This window comes from Triticum urartu, chromosome 2A, assembly GCF_056163025.1.
Source record: "Triticum urartu cultivar PI428250 chromosome 2A, HENAU_Tu73, whole genome shotgun sequence".
In the NCBI taxonomy this organism is placed as follows: Eukaryota; Viridiplantae; Streptophyta; class Magnoliopsida; order Poales; family Poaceae; genus Triticum; species Triticum urartu.
The window spans coordinates 167,563,413-167,588,468 of record NC_141874.1 but is presented as its reverse complement, the minus strand read 5'-3'; the positions used below and the strand labels follow the sequence as shown (position 1 = coordinate 167,588,468).

General features: G+C 46.4%; 1 protein-coding gene across 1 annotated transcript; it reads left to right on the top strand.

The window, feature by feature from the left end:
• The first annotated feature begins 16,405 nt into the window (after positions 1–16,405).
• Positions 16,406–19,363, top strand: LOC125536511 (coniferyl alcohol acyltransferase). Its single transcript, XM_048699737.2, has one exon. It carries the CDS (start codon positions 16,927–16,929, stop codon positions 18,340–18,342), a length of 1,416 nt encoding a protein of 471 aa, XP_048555694.1. The 5' UTR covers positions 16,406–16,926; the 3' UTR covers positions 18,343–19,363.
• Positions 19,364–25,056: the final 5,693 nt, after the last annotated feature.

Genomic DNA, 25,056 nt, shown 5'->3' with positions numbered 1-25,056 from the left:
GGCGGCTGGTCGGGCAAATGACAGCGCGTACGACGGCGATCTCCAGCCGGACAGGAGTGGTGGTACGTGCGAGTTGACTGGTGCGTGCGATGGCGAGGTGACGCTGGGAAGTTGCGGTTGTGGGAGATGGGGGAGCCGCAGCGAGGGGGGACAATTAGTGTCAGTATTGGGAGGCGAGAGTCGTGGGTGAGTGCTTCAGGACATGCTTAACGCTAAAACATGGATTGGTAGCTTGGTGCCAAACATGGAAATAATCCGGGGCGTTCAATCTGAAAATGTGATGGTGCATATTACTTGTGTTTGCCCCCTCTAGTGCTTTTGTAGGGGTAGTAGATGTACATATATTAGAAAAAAATAAATAAAAGTAAAAAAAATGAAGTTTTTAAAGAAGAATGAGTTAGGGCTATTGGTATTACCCATAAAAAAGACAATGAAAAATAAATTGAAACAATATTAGCACACATTTTACACATAAATTGTGCTTTTTATATATGCCAGAATCTCTATTTTTATAAAAAAAACCGAGTTGGTGATGATGGTGTGTCTGCCATCTTGCAATATAGACCGTCCGATCTATATCTGACGGATAGAAAGCAAACTATGGCAATTTTGCAAAAAGATACCCGCACATCTCTCCATATTTGCAGATAAGGCCTTCCCTCGTTCATCCTTATCTTCCACAACCTCATTGTTGAGCAATTAAAAAAGGAAGCTTCTGGAACAATCTGGCATGGTGGCCACTGCCGGCGTCGTCCATCCCCATGCCTCCGCTCAGTCCGACCATCAATCACCACCACGCCCCATTCCTCCTCACCTTATCTCTCCTCTTTCTCAAGATATCATTAGTTTTTACACATGAGATTACTCCCGCATGGGTCAATCACAACAGGTGTTTTATAAAAAAAAAGGTGCACCTTGATGTTCCGTGCAATGTACGGGCATCTTGCTAGTAATTATATAATACTGGAATTTTTGCAATTTTTTTCTTAGAAAGAATGAATTAATGACATTGATATTGCCCTTAGAGAAGAAAGAAAATGAAATAAAAACTAAAAATAAAAAGAATGAACTAGTGCCATTGGTATTACCCTTAAAAAGAAAAGAAAAAGTAAAACTTAAACTTGCACTTAACTATGCATTGAAAATGCACATTTTCTAATACGCAAATAATAGGCATAGAACAATGCAATTTTAGCACCATAGTATAATTTACACACATATGAGCACTTGTGTTTCTACTTATACATAAAAATACGTATATCTAAAATGACGTTTTCTAAGTAATGAATTAGTGGCTTTGGTATTACACTTTAAGAAGAAAGAACGTAGAAAAACAAAATAAAGAATTTTTCTAAGAACGAATGGTTTAGTGGTATTGGTAATCCTTTAAGAAGAAGAAAAATAAAAAAAAACTGTGCACAATTTAAACAAAAAAAGCTTTTAAAATGCAAGAATAAGTGACATTTGTATTACCACTAAAAATAAAGAAAATGAAATTAAAAAAATAAGAAAAACAAACTAATAAACTTTTCAAAGAAATAATGAATTACTGGTTTTGCGATTACCCTTTAAGAAGAAAAAAATAAAGCAAAATAAAAATAATGAAGTTCTTTAAGAAATAATGAATTCTTGGCATTGGTATTAGCCTTTGAGAAAAAAAGAAAAATAATAAAACAAATAATGATTTTTTTGCAACAGTTTACATAAAAAAAGTGCTTTTTATAATAAGCAAGAATAAGCATATTACAATGGACTTTTCACAACAACTTAAAGTTTGCTAAGAATAAAAGAAGTAGTGGCATTGGTATTACCATTAAAGAATAAAGAAAATAAAGTAAAAACTAAATCAACCGAAATAATAAAGTTTTCTATGAAAAATGAATTAGTGACAATGATATTACGCTCAAGAAGAAAGATGATGAAATAAAAACTAAGACAAAATCAAAATAATTAAGTTTCTAAGGAAGTATGAATAAGTGGAATTGATATGCAATGTGGTATACAAGGTAATTTCTAAGATGATAGCTGCGAGACTCAGGGTGTTACTCCCAGAGATCATTAGCCTTACCCAGAGTGCCTTTGTTCCTGGTCGACTCATTACAGATAATGTGCTAATAGCTTACGAGAGTTTACATGCAATAAAACAAAAAAAGGTGGGCAAAGATGGTTGGTGTGCGGTGAAACTTGATATGCATAAAGCCTATGACAGAGTTGAGTGGGTTTTCCTGGAAGCAATATTGTTGAAGCTGGGATTCCATGAGGATTGGGTTAAGATGATAATGTTGTGTGTGTCTTCTGTTGAATATAAGGTGAGATATAACTCAGTGGAGACGGAATATTTCAAACCCTCCAGAGGTCTTCGACAAGGTGACCCACTCTCCCCGTATCTGTTTCTCCTATGTACGGAGGGTTTGACAGCCCTACTTTCTCATGCGGAACATAGTGGAGACTTAATGGGGGTCAAGGTCTGTAGAGATGCACCTGCGGTAACAAATCTACTCTTTGCTGATGATTCATTAATTTTGATGAAAGCTAATAGTCAGAATTCAATGTGCTTGAGATCAATTTTGGATTTATATTGTGTCGCGTCCGGGCAACTTGTTAGTGTTGACAAATCAAGTATCTTTTTTAGCCCCAGCACCGAGGTAAATATGAAGGCTTAGATTTGCTCTTGTCTGAATATCATGACCGAGGCCTTAAATGACAAGTATCTAGAACTGCCTGCTACTCTTGGACTTGATAAAAGTGACAGTTTTCAATATCTAATAGATCGGTTAATTATGAAGCTTACGGGGTGGAAGGAGAAGTGTCTCTCTTCAGGAGGGAAAGAAGTTCTTATTAAGTCTGTTGCTCAAGCAATACCAACTTATGCGATGTCGGTCTTTCAAATTCCTAAGAAAATTTGTAAAGGAATCACAGATGCGATATCTCATTTTTGGTGGGGTGATGACGCAACTCATAAGAGGATGCACTAGTTTGCATGGTGGAAAATGTGTATTCCCAAGAAAGAGGGGGTATGGGCTTCAGAGATATTCACTACTTTAATCTCGCACTTCTGGCAAAACAAGCATGGCGCCTTATTGACAACCCGGACTCTTTGTGTGCGTTGATCCTTAAGGCGAAATATTTTCCTGATGGAGATCTCATGAATGCAACTTTAAAAAAGAAGGCTTCATATACATGGCGGAGTATTACTGTAACGCCCCGTGACCGATGTGCCAGGTGTCGTCCAGTTATTCGCTGTTGTTGCCATGTCATTTGCTTGCGTGTTGCATTTCATCTTGTCATCATGTGCATTGCATCATCATGTTTTCAAAACCTGCATTCGTCTGGGTTCTCCGAGTTCCGTCCGTTGTCCGTTCTGAGCCTAGACACACTTGCACGCGCCCGCGGCATGTCCAAAATAGTATTTTATAAGTGGCCGGAAAATGTTCTCGGATTGGGATGAAAGTTGACGTGTGGTCTTGTTATAGTGTAGATAGACCGCCTGCCAAGTTTCATCGCAATCGGAGTTCGTTTGACGCCCCAACGGATAACTATAGCGACATTATAGTCGGTCTAACGTCGGACGTTTTTGGTCTCCGGAAACAGTTGCCGGGCTGCACTCCTCTCCTCTCATCTCAGTCCAACCTCTTTTCACAACCCACCTGCAGCCCACCTAAAGCCCCCTCCGTTCCGGGCCGTCAGATCGCGATCGGAGGCTCTGAAACGCTCCAAAAGCCCCCCAAACCCACCAAAACCTTAGCCCCTTCCTATTTAAGCAACCCCCCTTGCCATTTTGGGCGTCCCTAGCCCCTAAACCTACCCTAACCCTCCTCCCACCTCTCAGCCAGCAGCCACCTACCCCCCTCCTCAATCTCAGCGCCGGTCTAACCCGCCGCCGCCACTTGGCGCACCGCCATTCGCCCCCGCCGCCATCTGCGCTGGATGCAACCAACCGCCGCTCGCCACCTCAGCGTTTGCCTCCCTCCACCTCCCGCAGAGCCCGGCGAAGCCAATGGCAGACCCGCCACGGGCCGATCTGGGCCCGAGGCCACCCGCCGCGAGCCCGCACGCGCGATCCACGCAGCACCCCGCAAACCTCTCGCCGGCGACCCCGGTCCCCACCGCTGGACTCCGCCGGCGCCGTCCCGGACGTTCCTCGTCACTCCGCCGCCGGCGAGCACCAACCCAGGTCACGCCGCCCGCCTCCTTCCCCTTCCCGACTGGATCTCTCCCATCTCACCCATCTATCTCTCTGTAGGGCGCCCCGACGGAGATCCCCTCACCGCTGCCTCGGATCTCGCCGGGATGCTCTGGATCCGGCGCCTCCCTGCACCCACCATGTCGGCCTCCCTCTTTGGAGATTGGATCCACCATGCCCGACTCGTTCCTCGCCGTCTGCCGCCTCACCGCGTCTTCCTCTCGCCGGGAACCCGCCCTGCGCGTCGCACGCCGGCCAGCTCTCCGGCACCGACCGTCCTCGTTCGTCAACGCCTGCCTCCCCGGTCCAGGCGGGATCGGGAGGAGGACGTCCTCCACGTGGGCCTATGTGGCCCAGGATCCACGGATTGCTCCGACCGGCCTGCTTTGCCAACGGGCCCAAGGCCCAAGGTGAGCAGCCCCCGAGCGCCCCCTCCTCTTGATTTTTTTCCTTTCCTGTTGGCCCAGCCAGATGCGGCCCGTGTTATTTTTTTCCCTGCGCTGCGATTTTAGCTATTTTCCAGAGAACGCCTGTTTTACAGAAAGCCCTCTAAACTTCATGCATTTAATAACTCCACAACCGTGCATCGGATCTAAATAAATTATATATGAAACTTGCTTAGAATTTTGTCTAGATTCATAATATCCAACTTTCATCCATGTTTAAAATGTTTAAAATGTTGTTTGATTAATTTTGCCCCTATGTCATGTTAAAATGCTTTAATTCATAACTAAATAACCGTAACTCAGAATTTAATAAATGTTATATGTAAATGGGGTAGAAAAATGCCTAGTTTAACATGATGCACTCACCTAGCATGTTTAACAACTCTAAAATTGTGTTTAGATCAGAACAGTACCAAATCTATAATATGCTCATGAGGAGTTTCCGGAATTGTTGTTCGTTGCTTCCGGCCTCATTTAACCTTGACTAGATAGGTAGTTTTCTTTTGCTTCACCTCTTGCCATGCTAACAACATTTAATCTTGTTGGGTACATAAACGAGAGAGAACTAAATAAGTCACGTGGTGTTTTCGTCAATATGCAACGAAGTTGCATATTGTGCTCCACTTAATTTGTAGAATTGTTTGTGCATTTTTGCCATGCCATGCTTCATTAAACCGGACATGCATCATACTTGATTGTGCATCATGCCATGTTCATGTCGTGGTTGTTTACTATGTTGTTTGCTTCTTTCCGGTGTTGCTTCTTCGGGTTGGTTCCGGTAACGTCGTGCTTGTGAGGAACCGTTCGTCTACATCCGTTTGTCTTCTTCTTGAACTCGTTCTTCTTCCTTGCGGGATTTCAGGCAAGATGATCATACCCTCGAAATCACTACTATAATTGCTTTGCTAGATGCTCTCTCTTTTGCTATGCCTATGCTGCGATACCTACCACTTGCTTATCATGCCTCCCATATTGTTGAACCAAGCCTCTAACCCAACTTGTCCTAGCAAACCGTTGATTGGCTATGTTACCACTTTGCTCAGCCCCTCTTATAGCGTTGTTAGTTGCAGGTGAAGATTGAAGTTTGTTCCTCGTTGGAACATGGAGATGTTGTTCCTTGTTGGAACATGTTTACTTGTCGGGATATCACAATATATCTTATTCAATTAATGCATCTATATACTTGGTAAAGGGTGGAAGGCTCGGCCTTATGCCTGGTGTTTTGTTCCACTCTTGCCGCCCTAGTTTCCGTCATATCGGTGTTATGTTCCCGGATTTTGGCGTTCCTTACGCGGTTGGGCTATAATGGGAACCCCTTGACAGTTCGCCTTAAGTAAAGCTCTTCCAGCAATGCCCAACATTGGTTTTACCATTTGCCACCTAGCCTTTTCTTTTCCCTTGGGAGTCGCGCTCCTGAGGGTCATCATTATTTTACCCCCCCCCCCCCCCGGGCCAGTGCTCCTCTGAGTGTTGGTCCAACTTGTCAGCCGCCGGTGGTCACCAGGGGCAACTTTGGGCTGGCCTACCGGAAGTTTAGACAATCCGGTGTGCCCTGAGAAAGAGATATGTGCAGCTCCTATCGGGATTTGTCGGCACATTCGGGCGGTGTTGCTGGTTTAGTTTTACCCTGTCAAAATGTCTTGTTGTATCGGGATACCGAGTCTGATCGGAATGTCTCGGGAGGAGGTCTATTCCTTCGTTGGCCGTGAGAGCTTGTGATGGGCTAAGTTGGGACACCCCTGCAGGGATTTGAACTTTCAAAAGTCGTGCCCGCGGTTATGGGCAGATGGGAATTTGTTAATGTCCGGTTGTAGATAACTTGAACCTTAACTTAATTAAAATGAATCAACCGCGTGCATAACCGTGATGGTCTCTTTCCGGCGGAGTCCGGGAAGTGAACACGGTTGTTGGAGTTATGCTTGATGTAGGTTGTTTTAGGACCACTTCTTGATCATACTTTCTCGAACGTGCTTTGCCTTCTCTTCTCGCTCTCATTTGCGTATGTTAGCCACCATATGTGCTAGTCGCTTGCTGCAGCTCCACCTCATACCTTTACCTTACCCATAAGCTTAAATAGTCTTGATCGCGAGGGTGCGAGATTGCTGAGTCCCCGTGGCTCACAGATTCTTCCAAAACCAGCTTGCAGGTGTCGTTGAACAGAGCAGGTGACGCAACCAAGCTCAAGGAGGAGCTCGATGAAGATCTGTCCTTTGTGTTGTTTTCGTTCTAGTTGATCAGTAGTGGAGCCCAGTTGGGGTCGATCGGGGACCTTTGTCGCATTTGGGGTTCTTCTTTTATTTTGGTTCCGTAGTCGGACCTTGATTGTATTTGGATGATGTAATGTTTTATTCATGTATTGTGTGAAGTGGCAATTGTAAGCCAACTATGTTACTCTTTCCCTTATGTATTACATGGGTTGTGTGAAGATTACCTCACTTGCGACATTACTTTCAATGCGGTTATGCCTGTAAGTCGTGCTTCAACACGTGGGAGATATAGCCGCATCGAGGGCGTTACAAGTTGGTATCAGAGCCTTCCCCGACCTTAGGAGCCCCATTGCTTGATCGAATTAGCGGACGAGTTGAGTCTAGAAAAAAATGTTTTGAGTCATTTAGGAATTATATATCGGAGATTTTAGGAATTGTTTTTACTTCCCAGTCTCCTCATCGCTCTGGTAAGGCATCCTGACATAGAGTTTTGACTCTTCTCTTCTCAAATTTCACAAAAAAAAATTTAGGATCACGCGGGTATCTTGGAATCGTTCCGATGGTTTTGTGACGAGAACATTGTCTTGGTGCCTCCTGTCAGGGGTTTTGAGGAAGTGTCTCGGGGAGTTGAGCTCTGAGGTGTTGTCGTCATAATTTTATCGTTGCAGTTCTGGAATACCTGAGCTTAGTACGCCGACATCGAAAATCTCTTTTATGCAGTTCGTTGGTGAGATAACCTCGACGCCACCCAGTACTGGGGCGGGAGTTCGGGAGTATCGCCATAACTCGTATAACGTATGCTTTTCGAATGTTGAGGTAGATGTTTTCCGAAGGTTTCTTGGTTATGTGTTGAAGGATGGATACAGCTGGATGTAGGATTTGTTAGTTTGGGTGAGATATTATGCTTCCCCTGTATCCCCAACACCTGATTGCATAACCGGAAAGGTTCGGGAGTTTCATAGGTGGGAATTCAAGTAGCTCTTAGGATATCTTTCCGACAGATGTATGATATGAAATTGGGGTTCGACGTCTAGTGGTCCGCCTATTCATGGTTGGTTTTATAGTGGTGTCGTTGTGTCTTAAAGAGTCCTTGGCTATGCCGACTCGGGGACGCTTCGTATGTCATGTGCACTGCCTTGTACATGATGGTGCTGTACGATCGAGCCCGTGTAGGCCCCACCATGAAAACTTCGGACGAAATCTCTATCATATGTTTGTTCCGGCTTATTCTGCAAGCCAATCCTTTGTGTTGTTTTCAGTTGTGGTATTCGAGTTGCTTCAATGTCAAATGTTGATTCCATACCTTTTCTCAGCGGTGTTCTCATGTTCCTATGAGAATACTAATCCTTCTTGATCGAGATTGTCTTGTCAATCCTTTTTCACCGGCGTGTTTCTCTTCAAGTGGATCCGATCTTTTCAACATCCGCAAGATCCAATCTCAGCTTTCTCAACGGTGTTCGTTTCACCCATCCCAAGTTGTCTTTGTTTTCCCACCCTCCCACCCTTGTTTCTCATAGGACTCGGATTTCTTTATCGAGTATCCATCTTATTGATGTGAAGTCTCTCCATTCTTCTCCATCAATGTTCTTACCCGGTGATGCTCATGAAGATTTTAACGAAGTTTCTAGTTCACCATTATTCATTCTTTTTCTTCTCCGGTAGATTTAATTCAAGCTTTGGTATTGAGCTTACTCCTTTTCTTTTTGCCCAATGCCTATTTATGCCGGTGCACCTCTTAATCATCCACTTCTCGCTATTCAATTGTTCCGGAGTGTTCAAGATATCTCGAGTCTGTTATCTCATTCAAGTCTTTTAATTCAACCGGTGCAATCTCTCCTTTAATCATTTCAACGGTGTTTCTTTGAGTGGGCCCTAACCCACAGGTCTTTTCCCAGGATCTTACCTGACTCTTCTTATTTTCCTGGAGCTATCCTCAAATTTCCTTTTGAAGTTTGACGTAAGAATGATTTATCATCAGTCAAATGCTTTTCTCCAAGATCTGTCGAATTCTTTCATCGTTGGTTCAACCTTTACATTTTTCATTCCGGAGTATCTCAACAATTTGGTGGTGTTTCTCATCGCCATTCACAGATATTGAAGACTGAAGAAGAGTTTTACCTCTATATCTTATCCGTTCTCTCAGAGATTCATGGTTCTAATTTGAGACCATCCTTTCATAATTGTTTTGATCGTGACAATTCTTTTCACCTACCCGGAGTAATTCAAGAGTCTTCTCAGTTTGTTATCCGGAGCCCATCTATTCAGGTTTATTCATGCTCAGCTGTCAGTTATCATTCTCCTATCTTGCCGGTGCATCAATCAAATATCCTCTAATTAGTTCTTGCTCTCTTCGTTCTCATGCATCTAGTTTGTCTCAAGCACATTCGTTCATTTGCTAATTCTTACCGGTGATTCACCCCTACTTCGTTCATTTTCAATTCTTACGGTGGTTCTTCCAGATTTCTCTTCCTTATCAATTTATTTGTTGTCAATCCTACCGGTGGTTCATAGAAGACCTTCCCAAGTTGGCGCTATATCTCTCTTAATCCTTGCTACGAGAATAAGTAGTGTGTCAAATCCATTGATTGTCATCAATTTAATTGGTGAAGGATACGCATAATGTAATTCTTATTCTTGTTTCATCGAGTTTGTTCAATTCCTGTTTTTCCGGAGTGCCTCATCATACTTATTCTTGGTTTCAATAGCTCATCTTTCTTTTCCGGAGTTCCAAGCTCTTTCAATTTACTTCATCACGAAGATTCATCTAATCATTGCAAGGATTCACCTTGTGTTTTCAACTTCTCTTTCTTTTTTGTTTGATGATCCTTTTGTTACCGGAGTTCTTCTTGAAGGTTCTACATGATGGTTCATCAAGGATTTATATTCCTTCTCGAAACGTTCATCAACTTTCTTTTCAGAGGAGCTCAAGTTTTCTTCATCTTGCAATCCGGAGTTCAATCTTTCTTCCGTATCATTGGGGATGGTATTATGTCATTCTTAATAATTTGAGTTCATGTTTCATAACTCACATGTTGTTATGAATGAGGTATTTTAAATCCATCAACCTATTCGTTGGAATTATCTTGGGTTATACTTCACCTAAAGCCTTCCCTAAGGTTTGTTGCTATCCATGGTGCTTATAAAGGACCCAAGTTCTTCTTTATCCTCCCGGTGATATAAGTTTCTCGTCTCCTTGTTCATATCAATCCAATTCTGCTTCCTGTGAGTGGCAGGTTGTCACCTCATAATTTGAGATGTATTCCATAAGACCATATCAAGCTTATTCTTTTCGTTGTTGGTTTCCAACAACTCCGTTCAACCCTTCTCCTATAGATGCCTTTTCAGGCTCTTTTGTAGCAGAAGTTGGCCTTTTCTTCTACATTCTTTTATTCCAATGATCTATCTTCTATTATTTCTTCCGAAGGCATTGTGATGTTTCACTCTTCGACCCATCATTCCATTTTGTCAAAGATAATGTTCTTTCCTTTTGCTTATCCATTCAACCGGAATGTCGTGTTTTCATTCAAGTTCTCTCATCTCATCAAGTTTTTCCCCCTCTCTTTTCAACCAGGGCCCCGTCTGAAATCTTTCTTACCCCTTGTACCATTCTTTCAATAGTTCCGGAGGGAGTATGTTTGATCTCATCAAGTATCCTCTCATCTTGTCAAGTTCATGTTCTTTTCCTTCCATTTTCAGTCGGAGTGCTGCCCTAATTATATCATTCTTATTCCTTCTCTATTTTTTTTGACCGGAGTGGCTTCAATGTCTATCTTGTCACTTAAGCTCGCCTTTTTCACCGTATTTCTGGTTCCTGGTCCAACAGAGTGATTTCATTTCGTTCATCTCCATTGTATTTTTTTCTTTCAATTTTTCAACCTCTCAAGGTTCATGGTTTCACTCGTTTGTCAAAGAAGCAACTTAGTTTTTTACTGCTTATCTTCCTCTTCCGTTGTCCCTCCGGTGCCATTCTAGATCTTGGGACGAGATCCTCTCGTAGTGGTGGAGTGTTATAACGCCCCGTGACCGATGTGCCAGGTGTCGTCCAGTTATTCGCTGTTGTTGCCATGTCATTTGCTTGCGTGTTGCATTTCATCTTGTCATCATGTGCATTGCATCATCATGTTTTCAAAACCTGCATTCGTCTGGGTTCTCCGAGTTCCGTCCGTTGTCCGTTCTGAGCCCAGACACACTTGCACGCGCCCGCGGCATGTCCGAAATAGTATTTTATAAGTGGCCGGAAAATGTTCTCGGATTGGGATGAAAGTTGACGTGTGGTCTTGTTATAGTGTAGGTAGACCGCCTGCCAAGTTTCATCGCAATCGGAGTTCGTTTGACGCCCCAACGGATAACTATAGCGACATTATAGTCGGTCTAACGTCGGACGTTTTTGGTCTCCGGAAACAGTTGCCGGGCTGCACTCCTCTCCTCTCATCTCAGTCCAACCTCTTTTCACAACCCACCTGCAGCCCACCTAAAGCCCCCTCCGTTCCGGGCCGTCAGATCGCGATCGGAGGCTCTGAAACGCTCCAAAAGCCCCCCAAACCCACCAAAACCTTAGCCCCTTCCTATTTAAGCAACCCCCCTTGCCATTTTGGGCGTCCCTAGCCCCTAAACCTACCCTAACCCTCCTCCCACCTCTCAGCCGGCAGCCACCTACCCCCCTCCTCAATCTCAGCGCCGGTCTAACCCGCCACCGCCACTTGGCGCACCGCCATTCGCCCCCGCCGCCATCTGCGCTGGATGCAACCAACCGCCGCTCGCCACCTCAGTGTTTGCCTCCCTCCACCTCTCGCAGAGCCCGGCGAAGCCCATGGCAGACCCGCCACGGGCCGATCTGGGCCCGAGGCCAGCCGCGAGCCCACGGCGCGATCCACGCAGCACCCCGCAAACCTCTCGCCGGCGACCCCGGTCCCCACCGCTGGACTCCGCCGGCGCCGTCCTGGACGTTCCTCGTCACTCCGCCGCCGGCGAGCACCAACCCAGGTCACGCCGCCCGCCTCCTTCCCCTTCCCGACTGGATCTCTCCCATCTCACCCATCTATCTCTCTGTAGGGCGCCCCGACGGAGATCCCCTCACCGCTGCCTCGGATCTCGCCGGGATGCTCTGGATCCGGCGCCTCCCTGCACCCACCATGTCGGCCTCCCTCTTTGGAGATTGGATCCACCATGCCCGACTCGTTCCTCGCCGTCTGCCGCCTCCCCGCGTCTTCCTCTCGCCGGGAACCCGCCCTGCGCGTCGCACGCCGGCCAGCTCTCCGGCACCGACCGTCCTCGTTCGTCAACGCCTGCCTCCCCGGTCCAGGCGGGATCGGGAGGAGGACGTCCTCCACGTGGGCCTATGTGGCCCAGGATCCACGGATTGCTCCGACCGGCCTGCTTTGCCAACGGGCCCAAGGCCCAAGGTGAGCAGCCCCCGAGCGCCCCCTCCTCTTGATTTTTTTCCTTTCCTGTTGGCCCAGCCAGATGCGGCCCGTGTTATTTTTTTCCCTGCGCTGCGATTTTAGCTATTTTCCAGAGAACGCCTGTTTTACAGAAAGCCCTCTAAACTTCATGCATTTAATAACTCCACAACCGTGCATCGGATCTAAATAAATTATATATGAAACTTGCTTAGAATTTTGTCTAGATTCATAATATCCAACTTTCATCCATGTTTAAAATGTTTAAAATGTTGTTTGATTAATTTTGCCCCTATGTCATGTTAAAATGCTTTAATTCATAACTAAATAACCGTAACTCAGAATTTAATAAATTTTATATGTAAATGGGGTAGAAAAATGCCTAGTTTAACATGATGCACTCACCTAGCATGTTTAACAACTCTAAAATTGTGTTTAGATCAGAACAGTACCAAATCTATAATATGCTCATGAGGAGTTTCCGGAATTGTTGTTCGTTGCTTCCGGCCTCATTTAACCTTGACTAGATAGGTAGTTTTCTTTTGCTTCACCTCTTGCCATGCTAACAACATTTAATCTTGTTTGGTACATAAACGAGAGAGAACTAAATAAGTCACGTGGTGTTTTCGTCAATATGCAACGGAGTTGCATATTGTGCTCCACTTAATTTGTAGAATTGTTTGTGCATTTTTGCCATGCCATGCTTCATTAAACCGGACATGCATCATACTTGATTGTGCATCATGCCATGTTCATGTCGTGGTTGTTTACTATGTTGTTTGCTTCTTTCCGGTGTTGCTTCTTCGGGTTGGTTCCGGTAACGTCGTGCTTGTGAGGAACCGTTTGTCTACGTCCGTTTGTCTTCTTCTTGGACTCGTTCTTCTTTCTTGCGGGATTTCAGGCAAGATGATCATACCCTCGAAATCACTACTATCTTTGGTTTGCTAGATGCTCGCTCTTTTGCTATGCCTATGCTGCGATACCTACCACTTGCTTATCATGCCTCCCATATTGTTGAACCAAGCCTCTAACCCAACTTGTCCTAGCAAACCGTTGATTGGCTATGTTACCGCTTTGCTCAGCCCCTCTTATAGCGTTGTTAGTTGCAGGTGAAGATTGAAGTTTGTTCCTCGTTGGAACATGGAGATGTTGTTCCTTGTTGGAACATGTTACTTGTCGGGATATCATAATATATCTTATTTAATTAATGCATCTATATACTTGGTAAAGGGTGGAAGGCTCGGCCTTATGCCTGGTATTTTGTTCCACTCTTGCCGCCCTAGTTTCCGTCATATCGGTGTTATGTTCCCAGATTTTGCGTTCCTTACGCGGTTGGGCTATAATGGGAACCCCTTGACAGTTCGCCTTAAGTAAAGCTCTTCCAGCAATGCCCAACATTGGTTACCTAGCCTTTTCTTTTCCCTTGGGAGTCGCGCTCCTGAGGGTCATCATTATTTTACCCCCCCCCCCCCGGGCCAGTGCTCCTCTGAGTGTTGGTCCAACTTGTCAGCCGCCGGTGGTCACCAGGGGCAACTTTGGGCTGGCCTACCGGAAGTTTAGACAATCCGGTGTGCCCTGAGAAAGATATATGTGCAGCTCCTATCGGGATTTGTCGGCACATTCGGGCGGTGTTGCTGGTTTAGTTTTACCCTGTCGAAATGTCTTGTTGTACCGGGATACCGAGTCTGATCGAAATGTCTCGGGAGGAGGTCTATTCCTTCGTTGGCCGTGAGAGCTTGTGATGGGATAAGTTGGGACACCCCTGCAGGGATTTGAACTTTCGAAAGTCGTGCCTGCGGTTATGGGCAGATGGGAATTTGTAATGTCCGGTTGTAGATAACTTGAACCTTAACTTAATTAAAATGAATCAACCGTGTGCGTAACCGTGATGGTCTCTTTCCGGCGGAGTCCGGGAAGTGAACACGGTTGTTGGAGTTATGCTTGACGTAGGTTGTTTTAGGATCACTTCTTGATCATACTTTCTCGAACGTGCTTTGCCTTCTCTTCTCGCTCTCATTTGCGTATGTTAGCCACCATATGTGCTAGTCGCTTGCTGCAGCACCACCTCATACCTTTACCTTACCCATAAGCTTAAATAGTCTTGATCGCGAGGGTGCGATATTGCTAAGTCCCCGTGGCTCACAGATTCTTCCAAAACCAGCTTGCAGGTGTCGTTGAACAGAGCAGGCGACGCAACCAAGCTCAAGGAGGAGCTCGATGAAGATCTGTCCTTTGTGTTGTTTTCGTTCTAGTTGATCAGTAGTGGAGCCCAGTTGGGGTCGATCGGGGACCTTTGTTGCATTTGGGGTTCTTCTTTTATTTTGGTTTCGTAGTCGGACCTTGATTGTATTTGGATGACGTAATGTTTTATTCATGTATTGTGTGAAGTGGCGATTGTAAGCCAACTATGTTACTCTTTCCCTTAAGTATTACATGGGTTGTGTGAAGATTACCTCACTTGCGACATTGCTTTCAATGCGGTTATGCCTCTAAGTCGTGCTTTGACACGTGGGAGATATAGCCGCATCGAGGGCGTTACAATTACGGCCAGAGTTGATACGCTCAGACGTGGGTATATTTGGAGAGTTGGTGATGGTGAGAAAATTAGCATATGAGATGATCCCTGGATACCTCGTAGCCCAACAAGAAAGGTGATTTCACCAAGGGGCAACAATCTTCTTTCTAGAGTTTCTGACCTCATTGATCCGGTGACAGGGAGTTGGGATGAGCAACTGGTTAACCAAACGTTCTGGCAAGTGGATGTTCAAAGGATTTTGGCCATTCCACTACCATTACATGAGATGACATATTTCCTGGCATGGAACATGACAAAGTCAGGGACTTTCACGGTGCGATCTGCATACCATACAGAATGGGAATTTCAATTTGGGCACAAGTTGGAATCAACGGCTGGAGCTTCAAACCCATCTTATACATGGGACTCGGTATGGAACTTAGTCTGCCCAGCAAAGATAAAAATATTTATGTGGCGCGCGCTCCAGAGTGCTATTCCCTGTCGATCTATCCTGGCTAATAAGCACTTGAAAATAAATCCGACTTGCCCAGCCTGTAACCAGGGGCCTGATGACATAAGACATATGTTGTTCGAATGCAAATTGGCAATGGAAGTGTGGAAGATGCTCGGTCTTGAGCTTGTTATCAAACAGGCACTGAAAGTTGACAAGCCAGGTGAGCTTGTGTTGGCACATTCTGTGCCTTCCAGAACAACAAATCCAAGTGTTGGGCTTGCCAAAGTTCAGAGAAACGATGGCAACGACGGCTTGGTATTTGTGGTATGAAAGGCGAAAATTGACACATGACGAAGAAACTCAAAGTGCATATCAAATCAATATGTCAGTGAGAGGCTTAGTAGCAAATTATACCATCTCTTACAGCCCAAAGGCTCACGTCCGTTCAGATGCTTGGTTGAAACCAAAGTATGGTTACGTGAAATTAAATGTTGATGCGGGATTTGATAGTGACACACTCGCAACAACATTTGGAGCAGTTATCCGGGACCATAGGGGGAAATTTATAGCGGCTATTAATGAAAAGATGGACCTTTGCTTTGACTCGTTCACAACAGAAGCAATTGCAGTGAGGTTTGGTTTGAATCTTGCTAATACCGTCGGATGTAGTAAGATTGAAGTGAATTTGGATAGCGTGGAGGTGGTGAATGTGTTGAGGCAAGGCTACTCTTCTTCAGTCGCTTCATCCATTATAGAGGACTGTTATTTCATGTCATTAGGTTTTTCTCATGTCATTTATGATCATTGTAATAGGGAACGTAATCGAGTAGCTCATGAACTAGCAAAGGTTAGCTAGGTTTTCTTCTCCAAGTGTTTGAATGGATAACGCTCCTAATAAGGTTATCCCTTTACTTGTAGACGATGCTAGTTTACTTATGAATGAATAAAGGAGAAGAAGTTATAAAAAAAAGTGGAATTGATATTATCCTTTAAGATAAATAAAATAACAAACTAAAAACTAAATAAATAATGACCAAATTTACACACAATTTACACCTAAATTGTGTTTTTTATAGTATGCTGGATCGCCGGTTTCGGTCACGCGCGCCAAATAGTTGTTTTTTCCGACGCGCGGCTAATCTAGCGCTCCTGCTGGAGTCCTCTAAGGACACGGCACAAACTCGTCGGTTCCATGCTCGACCAATCAAGCTTAGAATAGAACAAGGGTTATCTTCTCACCCCGGGGCTTGAAGTGGTGTTCCAATAAAGTCACATCAACCAGTACGTGCCAGCAGACTGTGTCCGCAAAGGCGCCGGTATCACAGATCAACGTTATGACAGGTCCGGTCGTCAGCACGCCGGAGCTGAATCTGACTCCTCATATACCTCCGAAGCCGAACCCATGCTCCAGATCGCCCTCATAACACTTCTGAAGATGCCAGTGGTTTACGGGCCCGTAAACCCTTATCTGTCTGCCACCAGGAATTGCCATCAGCGAACGAAAGCTGATGGCATCAAATCAGTCGGAGTCGCATGTGCTAGCACGTACTAGCCGAAAATCCTACACGTACTAGCTGATAACACAAAGGACTCCGCCCACTTTCAATCTTCAGAACAAAAGAGAGACTGGCTTTTTAGCCAAAGCTCAATCTCAGCATTTTACCACTGGCGCCTGGATAGGTGAGATATCGTGATAGTAGTCTAGTATAGCAACGGACGCAAATGGCAGACTACTCGCGTGTTAGGGTCGTCAGTCGGAGCCTCGTCAAGGCGGCCGGCACCGTCACGCCGCGCATCCTCGCCGTTTCCAACCTCGACCTGCTCCCTCGGCCCATACCGTCCTTGCTCCTCTGCGCCTACCGCAAGCCCTCCACCGGCTGCTTCGGCGATGTCGTGGCCATCTTCAAGGCCAGTCTACCGTCCCTGCTCGAGCACTTCTTCCCCCTCGCCGGCCGCCTCGTGTACAGCCCGCGCTCCGGGGTTCCGGAGGTGCACTGCGACAACCAGGGCGCGGAGCTTGTCGTCGGTGAGGCCGGCGTGGAACTGGCGAGCCTGGACTATGGCGCGCTAGGCGCGTCGCTGGCGAGGATCGGCGCGCTCGTCCAGTACGGCGCCGACGTCGTGCTCTCGGTGCAGCTCGTGTCCTTCGCCTGCGGCGGGTTCACCGTCGCGTGGTGCTCCAACCACGTGGTCATGGACGGGTACGGGCTGTGCATGCTCGCCAGCATGTGGTCCGAGCTCGCGCGGTCCGGGAGGATCGACACCACCCGCGGCGGCGGGGCCCCCAGCTTCGACCGCTCCGTGCTGCCGCGCCCCCGCGCTGCGCCGTCGTACAGCCCCTCGCTCAGCGAGGCGTTCACGCCGTTCGAAGGCAAGCATCTGGTTAACTCGCTCACGGCCGAGAGCTACTGCGTCACGCGCCTGTACTACGTCGAGGAGCGTGATATCGCTATGCTGCGCGCGCGGGCGAGCGGGGAGGGTGTCGGCGAGCTACGCGCGACCCGCCTCGAGGCGATGTCGGCGTACCTGTGGAAAGCCTTGGCCGCCGTCGTGGCCGCGTCCGGCTCCGACGAGACCTGCCGCATGGGCTGGTGGGTGGACGGGCGGCGGAGGCTGAGCGTGCCGGGAAACGAGGCCGCGATGCGCAACTACGTCGGCAACGTCGGGACGTTCGCGCTCGCGGAAGCAGCCGTGGAGGAGATCCGGCGGCGGCCGCTCCCGGAGGTGGCGTCGATGGTGCGGGAGGCGATCGCGGCGAGGGCCACCGAGGAGCATTTCCAGGAGCTGATGGACTGGGTGGAGGAGCACAAGGGCGGCAGGTTCGTGGAGACGGCGACCGTCGGGCTGGGCAGCCCGGCGTTGGCCGTGACGTCATTCGCGTCGTTCCGCCTTCAGACGGACTTCGGCTTCGGGCACGCCGCCCTGGCGATGCCGATGATGCTCGCCGGGACCGGGAGGCTGTGCGCCGGCTTCGTGAAGATCGTCCCGCGCCCCGGAGGCGACGGCTCGTGGGTCGTCAGCATGGTGGTGTGGCCAAGGCTCGCCGCCGCGCTCGACTCTGACGAGCCGCGCATCCTGAGGCCGGTCACCGCCGAGTACCTCGGCCTCAAGGCAGAAAACCCGTGTAGCCGGCTATGATCACCCTTGGCTCGTCGACGTGCCCTTCCTCCTCTCCGACACGAAGGTGCCGCGCCTCTCTACCTGCTCCTAGTCCGCCGAGCATCGCTGGTGTGGGACGCCGGGCTGGAGCAGTACGCCGGCGAGTCGGCGACTACGCGTGGTGTGCGCTTGTCCACTGGCACGGGCCGTACGGGAGGAACTTGTTCCGCGGCTTCCCGGCAGCCAACTCGTTGCCCACGTCCATTTATCCATCCATCGATCCATGCAAATAAAAACCATGCATGGTCTGTTGGCGGCTGCTTGGGTCCTGGGCGGGTACATGAGACATGTTGATGCTGCCGATAATGTTCAGCTCTCTACATTTGCCGGCGGGCACGGCTTCAATCGCTTCCGGTGACCATGGTGTGGGCTCTCTCCCCGTCACGTGGTAGTCAGCGGGTGTGCTCCACCGTCGGTGCGGTCTGTGTGGTAGACACTCAGTCCTGTGTCAGTGCACTCATTGCTGTGTGCGGTGGCCATCGAAAAGTCTTTGTGAGGATTACTTCCTCTGGATTCGGTGGTTGCTACGTGTGGCTCATACTGGTGACAATGCGTGATTTAGCCAGAAAGCTTCTTTGTGAGTTTTGGTTGTTCTCATCTTGTTGGTCTGCTTTAGGCAATGGGTTGCAATCTATAGCAGCTGCTTGACGCAGAATATGGTTGTGCAACAGCAGTAGCAGGATTTCTAACCCAACACATGTGGTTGCTTGGGGTCACGGAAAAGGGGTGGCGACAACACCCGATTGCCTTCGATTTGATGATGCTTCTCAAGTAACCGGTCTCGAGCTTCAAGGTGGAAACTCTAGGTCTATCGGAGTTGGTTATACCTGACAATAACAATGTTTTTTGCATCGTAACCTTGTTCAAGGCATTGCATGGATATACTTGGACTTGTTCTTCATGATAAAAATCTAGAATCTGACATTTGGTGTTTGGATGCGGTGACGGCACCGCTCAAGCATCATTCCCTTTCTAAAGGCGTTGTTGTTGAAAAACATCATTGTCTTTATGGTGTCAAGAGTTGGTTGGTGCGGATATGATTGTTGATGTAGTTTGTTGATCATTATTTCAATTGCCTAGGTTTCTCTTTTTTTTTTCTAGTCAGGCATAATTTTAGTTTTGTATGACTTTGCTAATTACCGACGTGTCTATTTAGTGCTGTTTGGTTGCCACCCTGATGCAAAATCGCCTGACCTGATGCTTACCTGAGACCGGCGTGAACCTTGTTTGGTTGGTGTCCTGAAACATTAGCCTAACCTGTGAAAGCTGCAGAAGCGATTAGCCAGGAGGTAGCCTCCGGCAATATGCTTAGCCTGAGTCAGGCCTCCAATTTCTCCTGCTTGGGTGTGCCTGAAGCAAGGCAGATATTAAAAAATTATTTCTTTTGCAAAGATTTGATGGTTTGGAGTTCTTTATGCATTAATTGTACTGTTGAATGTCAGCCTAGCCAGGCCATCTTCAGGCGCCACATTTTATCAGGCACGTAACTCAGGGCGCCAACCAAACAGGCCCTTTGTATTTGTGCGTTGATGCTGCCTATGAGCCAACCAAACAGGCCCTTTGTATTTGTGTGTTGACGCTGCCTATGAGCGTTCTAACTATGCAGAGATGGTTCCCTAAAAAAACTATGCAGAAATGGGGTATGTGCTTATGGTGTTTGTATTCATTTGATGTTTTACTTTGAGTCAATAAAATCTAACCTTTGTTGAAGAGGAAGAAATACTGTTACAGTCTTTATCAATCATCTTGGCAACAGATACAAGTATTCAGAGGAATTCAGAAGAGGAGGAGAAGAAGAGGACATGTGAGGCTGGGGAAAGTGTTCACGAATAACTGAATTGAATGAATAAAACAGACTTCCGGAGCAGGGGTGCATTGAAGCACATTTTTCTAAACTCCTCACAAATTATGTTTAAAACATTCTATTTTTTATTTTTTATTTACATAAATACGCATGCATGTGGTCTAAGTCTGTGTGAAACTTCGTTCAATAATACGCTGCACAAAGAAGGCAATAATTTTGGCCTCAAAATCAACAAAAAAGAAAACAATCATATTTTTTCATTATTTGTCTTTTTTATCAGTCACATGCAAGCACATATATTGATGAAAATTTGGCCCGGTATACTACACTGCTATACATGCATCTAAAAAAAAATCAAAATTTTCATGCTGTAAAAATCCTTTTGTTGAACTTCATAAAACCAGGCTCAGATGACAACATTTGGGGTGAAAAATGCATTTTCTATGATGCACGGACTATCCTTCGGTGTTCTGGTATGTTGATCTGCGTTTAAATAAGCCACATGTTTCCTCGAACACCTATGTATAAAAACCTCAAACAATATACTAATCAAAGTACTTTCCCAGATTTCCACTCTCTTCATGTGCACCCGGACTGCCGAACATGCATGCATTGCAGCATCCGGTACAGGACAAGGTCTGGAAAGGTTGAGTTTATTTTCATAATGAGAAATTTACGGTGCATCTTGGAGTCAGTTTTCTGGTTGGGTTGCTAGCTAGGGTAGTATTGTTTATAAACAAGAAAAAAGAAGGTGCCACTTGCGCCGCTGAATGGGTAAATCCATTTACCAGAAAAAGGAAAAAAAAGCTTCACCTCGTGTCACTCCCACGAGCGACATGGGCGCCTCCATCATGCCGGTGCCTACATCCTCCATCTCTCCGTCCCTCTCCTCGCCACCGCTGGCGGCAACTGGGCCTCTTCCTCCCTCTTGCGTGTCATCTGGGTGGCGTCGGACAGGACCACATCATCAAGGTCAATGTCCTCAATCCTCAACTGCAGCATCAACTCCTCGAGATCGGCCTCGCCAGCTCTCGGTGCAGAAGAACTAGTCGCCATGGAAACCCTAGGAGCATCATCGAGGAAGAAGTTCGAAAGGAGACACCCATTGAATACCTCCCAGACCACGTGTGCCAAGGCCAGGTATGCGTCACTAGGGCGTCCCTTTGTTAGCTCGAGTGAGGCGATGGAAGGAGAGATTAGTGATGAGGGAACGGTGGCTCAACTCCGGGTCGCCTAGGGCATCATTGTGGCGACAGCTAGGGTTTCACCAAGCTACCCCCTTGAAAGCATGGTAATAAACAAAATCACTTTGCAACAATGCAGGAAGCATCTAGGAAGGACGTGGAGAAGGCATTTTGTGTGCTTCAAGCTCGTTGGGGAATTGTGCGTGGCGCTGCAATGATATGGGAATCAAAAAATTTGTGACAGCTGATGACATGTTGTATTCTTTTGCACAATATGATTGTCGAGGATGAGGGTGATGGTGTAGCCCAAACCAATGATTTTGAAGCACCTGGAGAACACGTTGAAATCCCGGAAGATCAAGATGCAACTCAGCTCATGAATTTTCTGCAGATGTATCAGAATCTTCGAGGTCATCAGGTGTACGCGCAGCTACTCAAGGGTCTTGTGGAGCATATGTGGACCCACAATGAAACCGAGAGAACTGATGTTTGAGTTGTGCACTTAATAATTTTAATGTTTATGTTCGGTACCAATATTTGTTATTTACGCGCAACATTGGCTTGTACCACTGACATGCATGGATTAGCATGAATTTGAGACTCCGGATTTGAGATATGTGAATGTTGGGAGCGAAATATGAGGGCCTGTCCGGGTGCGCCCGCGGATGTGGACGGACGCGTCCGCAAACATATAGAGGGCCGGATTTACTAAACCCGGTTGTAGATGCTCTAGCCTTTGCTGAAGTGAAAAAACGCTGTTACAGTCCCTATCAATTATCTTGGCAGCAGATACAATCATACAAGTATTCAGAGGAATTCAGAAGAGGAGGACAAGAAGAGGAGTAGCATGTGATGTTGGAGAAAATGTTCACGAATAACTGAACTGAATGAATAAAGCGGACTTTCCGAGCACGGGTGCATTGAAGCACGTTTTTGGAACTCCTCAAAAATGATGTTTTAAAAGATTTTTTTCTTTACATAAATATGCATGCATGTGGTCTAAGTATGTGTGAAATTTCGTTCAATAATACGTTATATTATACGCTGCACAACGAAGGCAAAATCTTGGCCTCAAAATCGACAAAAAAAAAACAAGCCCATTTTTTCATTATTTGTCTTTTTTAACTGTCACATGCAAGCACGTATATTCATGAAAATTTGGCCAATATACTACACCGCTATATATGTATGTAAAAAAATCTAAATTGTTCATGCTGCAAAAATCCTCTTGTTGAACTTCATAAAACCAGGCTTCGATGTAGAATTGTATTGAATAATTGTTGATGCAATATTGTGCCGATACAAGAAGTATATATAAGAGCTAAGCCGCACCTGACCTAGCCTTATTACAAACCGAGTAGGAGTCATAATCCTAATACAAGTTGTATTCTAACACCCCCTGCAGTGTCAACGGTAGGCTTGACGACGTTGAGACTGAAACGAATGTCTTGAAATAGAGTAGTCGCGAGGCCTTTAGTAAAGATATCAGCAAACTGAGCAGAAGTAGGCACGTGGAGAACGCGAACTTGACCGAGAGCCACCTTCTCTCGAACAAAATGAATGTCGATCTCAATATGCTTGGTGCGACGGTGTTGAACCGGATTCCCTGACATGTAGACAGCTGAAATATTATCACAGTAAACAATGGTAGCTTGCTCAATAGGACGGTGCAGCTCCGACAGCAACTGGCGCAAGCAAACCGTATCAGCAACCGCATGAGCCACAACGCGGTACTCAGTTTCAGCAGACGAGCGGAAGACCGTAACCTGCCTTTTTGAAGACCAAGAAACCAAATTGTTACCAAGAAAAACACAAAATCCGGATGTGGACCTACGAGTATCTAGACAACCAGCCCAGTCTGCATCAGAGTAAGCTGTCAAGGAGGTGGGAGGATTTGTTGATATGAAGACCTAAGTCTAGTGTGCCTTTGAGATACCAAAGAATATGTTTGAAATGATTGTAGTGTGGAATACGAGGATCATGCATGTATAAACAAGCTTGTTGGACAGTAAAAGAAATTTCAGGACGAGTGAGAGTGAGATACTGAAGTGCACCGGTAAGACTACGATAAAGAGAAGGATCGGAGAAAGGATCACCGTCGGCAGAGAGTTTGGAATCTGTATCAACAGGGGTACGGGAAGTTTGACAATCAAGCATACCAGCACGAGAAAGAAGATCCAGAGTGTACTGATGTTGAGACAAGAAAAGACCAGAGGAGTCACAGATAACAGCAATACCTAAGAAGTGGTGAAGAAGACCTAAATCTGTCATAGAGAATTCGTGGCGAAGAAGAGAGATAATATGATCTAAAAATTGTTGTGAGGAAGCAGTGAGGATAATATCATCAACATATAAAAGAAGGTAAGCAGTGTTGTTGTTGTGATGAAAGGTGAAGAGTGAAGTGTCAGAATGGGAAGGAGTAAAACCGATGGTTTGAGCATAAGTAGAAAAGTGTTGGAACCAGGCATGTGGTGCTTGTTTAAGACCATAAAGAGATTTTTGAAGAAGACAAACATGATTAGGATAAGAGGAAAGTTCGAAGCCAAGAGGTTGTTGACAATAGACTATTTCTTGAAGAGAGCCATGAAGAAAAAGTATTTTTGACATTTAGTTGATGAATTGGCTAGGAAGAAGAGGCAGCGATGCTAAGGACAGTGCGAATAGTGCTAGGCTTGACAACTGGAGAGAAAGTCTCATCATAATCGATCCCGTGTTGCTGAGAGTAACCACGGCATACTCATCGAGCCTTATAACGTGCAAGACTCCCATCAGAATTAAATTTATGGCGAAAAACCCATTTGCTCGAAACGATATTTGTATTGGAAGGCCGAGGAACTAACTGCCACGTGTTATTCTGCAGAAGGGCATCATATTCATCTTTCATAGTTGCGGCCCAATTTGTTGGGGAACGCAGTATTTCAAAAAAAATTCCTACGATCACGCAAGATCTATCTAGGAGATGCATAGCAACAAGAGGGGAGAGTGTGTCTACGTACCCTCATAGACCGAAAGCGGAAGCGTTGAGTAACGCGGTTGATGTAGTTGAACGTCTTCGCGATCCAACCGATCAAGTACCGAATGCACGGCACCTCCGCGATCTGCACACGTTCAGCTCGGTGACATCCCTCAAACTCTAGATCCAGCTGAGGTCGAGGGAGAGTTTCGTCAGCACGACGGCGTGTTGACGGTGATGATGAAGTTGCCGATGCAGGGCTTCGCCTAAGCACTACGACAATATGACCGAGGTGTGTTTCTGTGGAGGGGGGCACCGCACACGGCTAATACAATTGTCAACTTGTGTGTTCTAGGGTATCCCTGCCCTCGTATATAAAGGAGCAAGGGGGAGGCTGTCCGGCCCTCATAGGGCACGCCCAAGGGGGGCAATCCTACTCCAAGTAGGAGTTGGATCCCCCCTTTCCTAGTACTACTAGGAGAAGAAGGAAGGAGAGGAGAAAGAGAAGGAAGGAGGGGCCGCCGCCCCTCACCCTAGTCCAATTCGGACTAGGCCCATGGGGGGCGCGCAGCCAGCCCTTGGCTGCCCCTCTCTCTCTCTCCCTAGGCCCAATAAGGCCCATTACTTCTCCGGTGGTTCTGATAACCCTTCCAGCACTCCGATATATATCCGGTGACCCTCGGAACTATTCTGGTGTCCGAATATAGTCATCCAATATATCAATATTTAGTTCTCGACCATTCCGAGACTCC

What these genes read in the sequence shown, in the direction of transcription:
- LOC125536511 (XM_048699737.2), top strand. Translation starts at nt 16,927, where the DNA reads ATGGCAGACTACTCGCGTGTTAGGGTCGTCAGTCGGAGCCTCGTCAAG.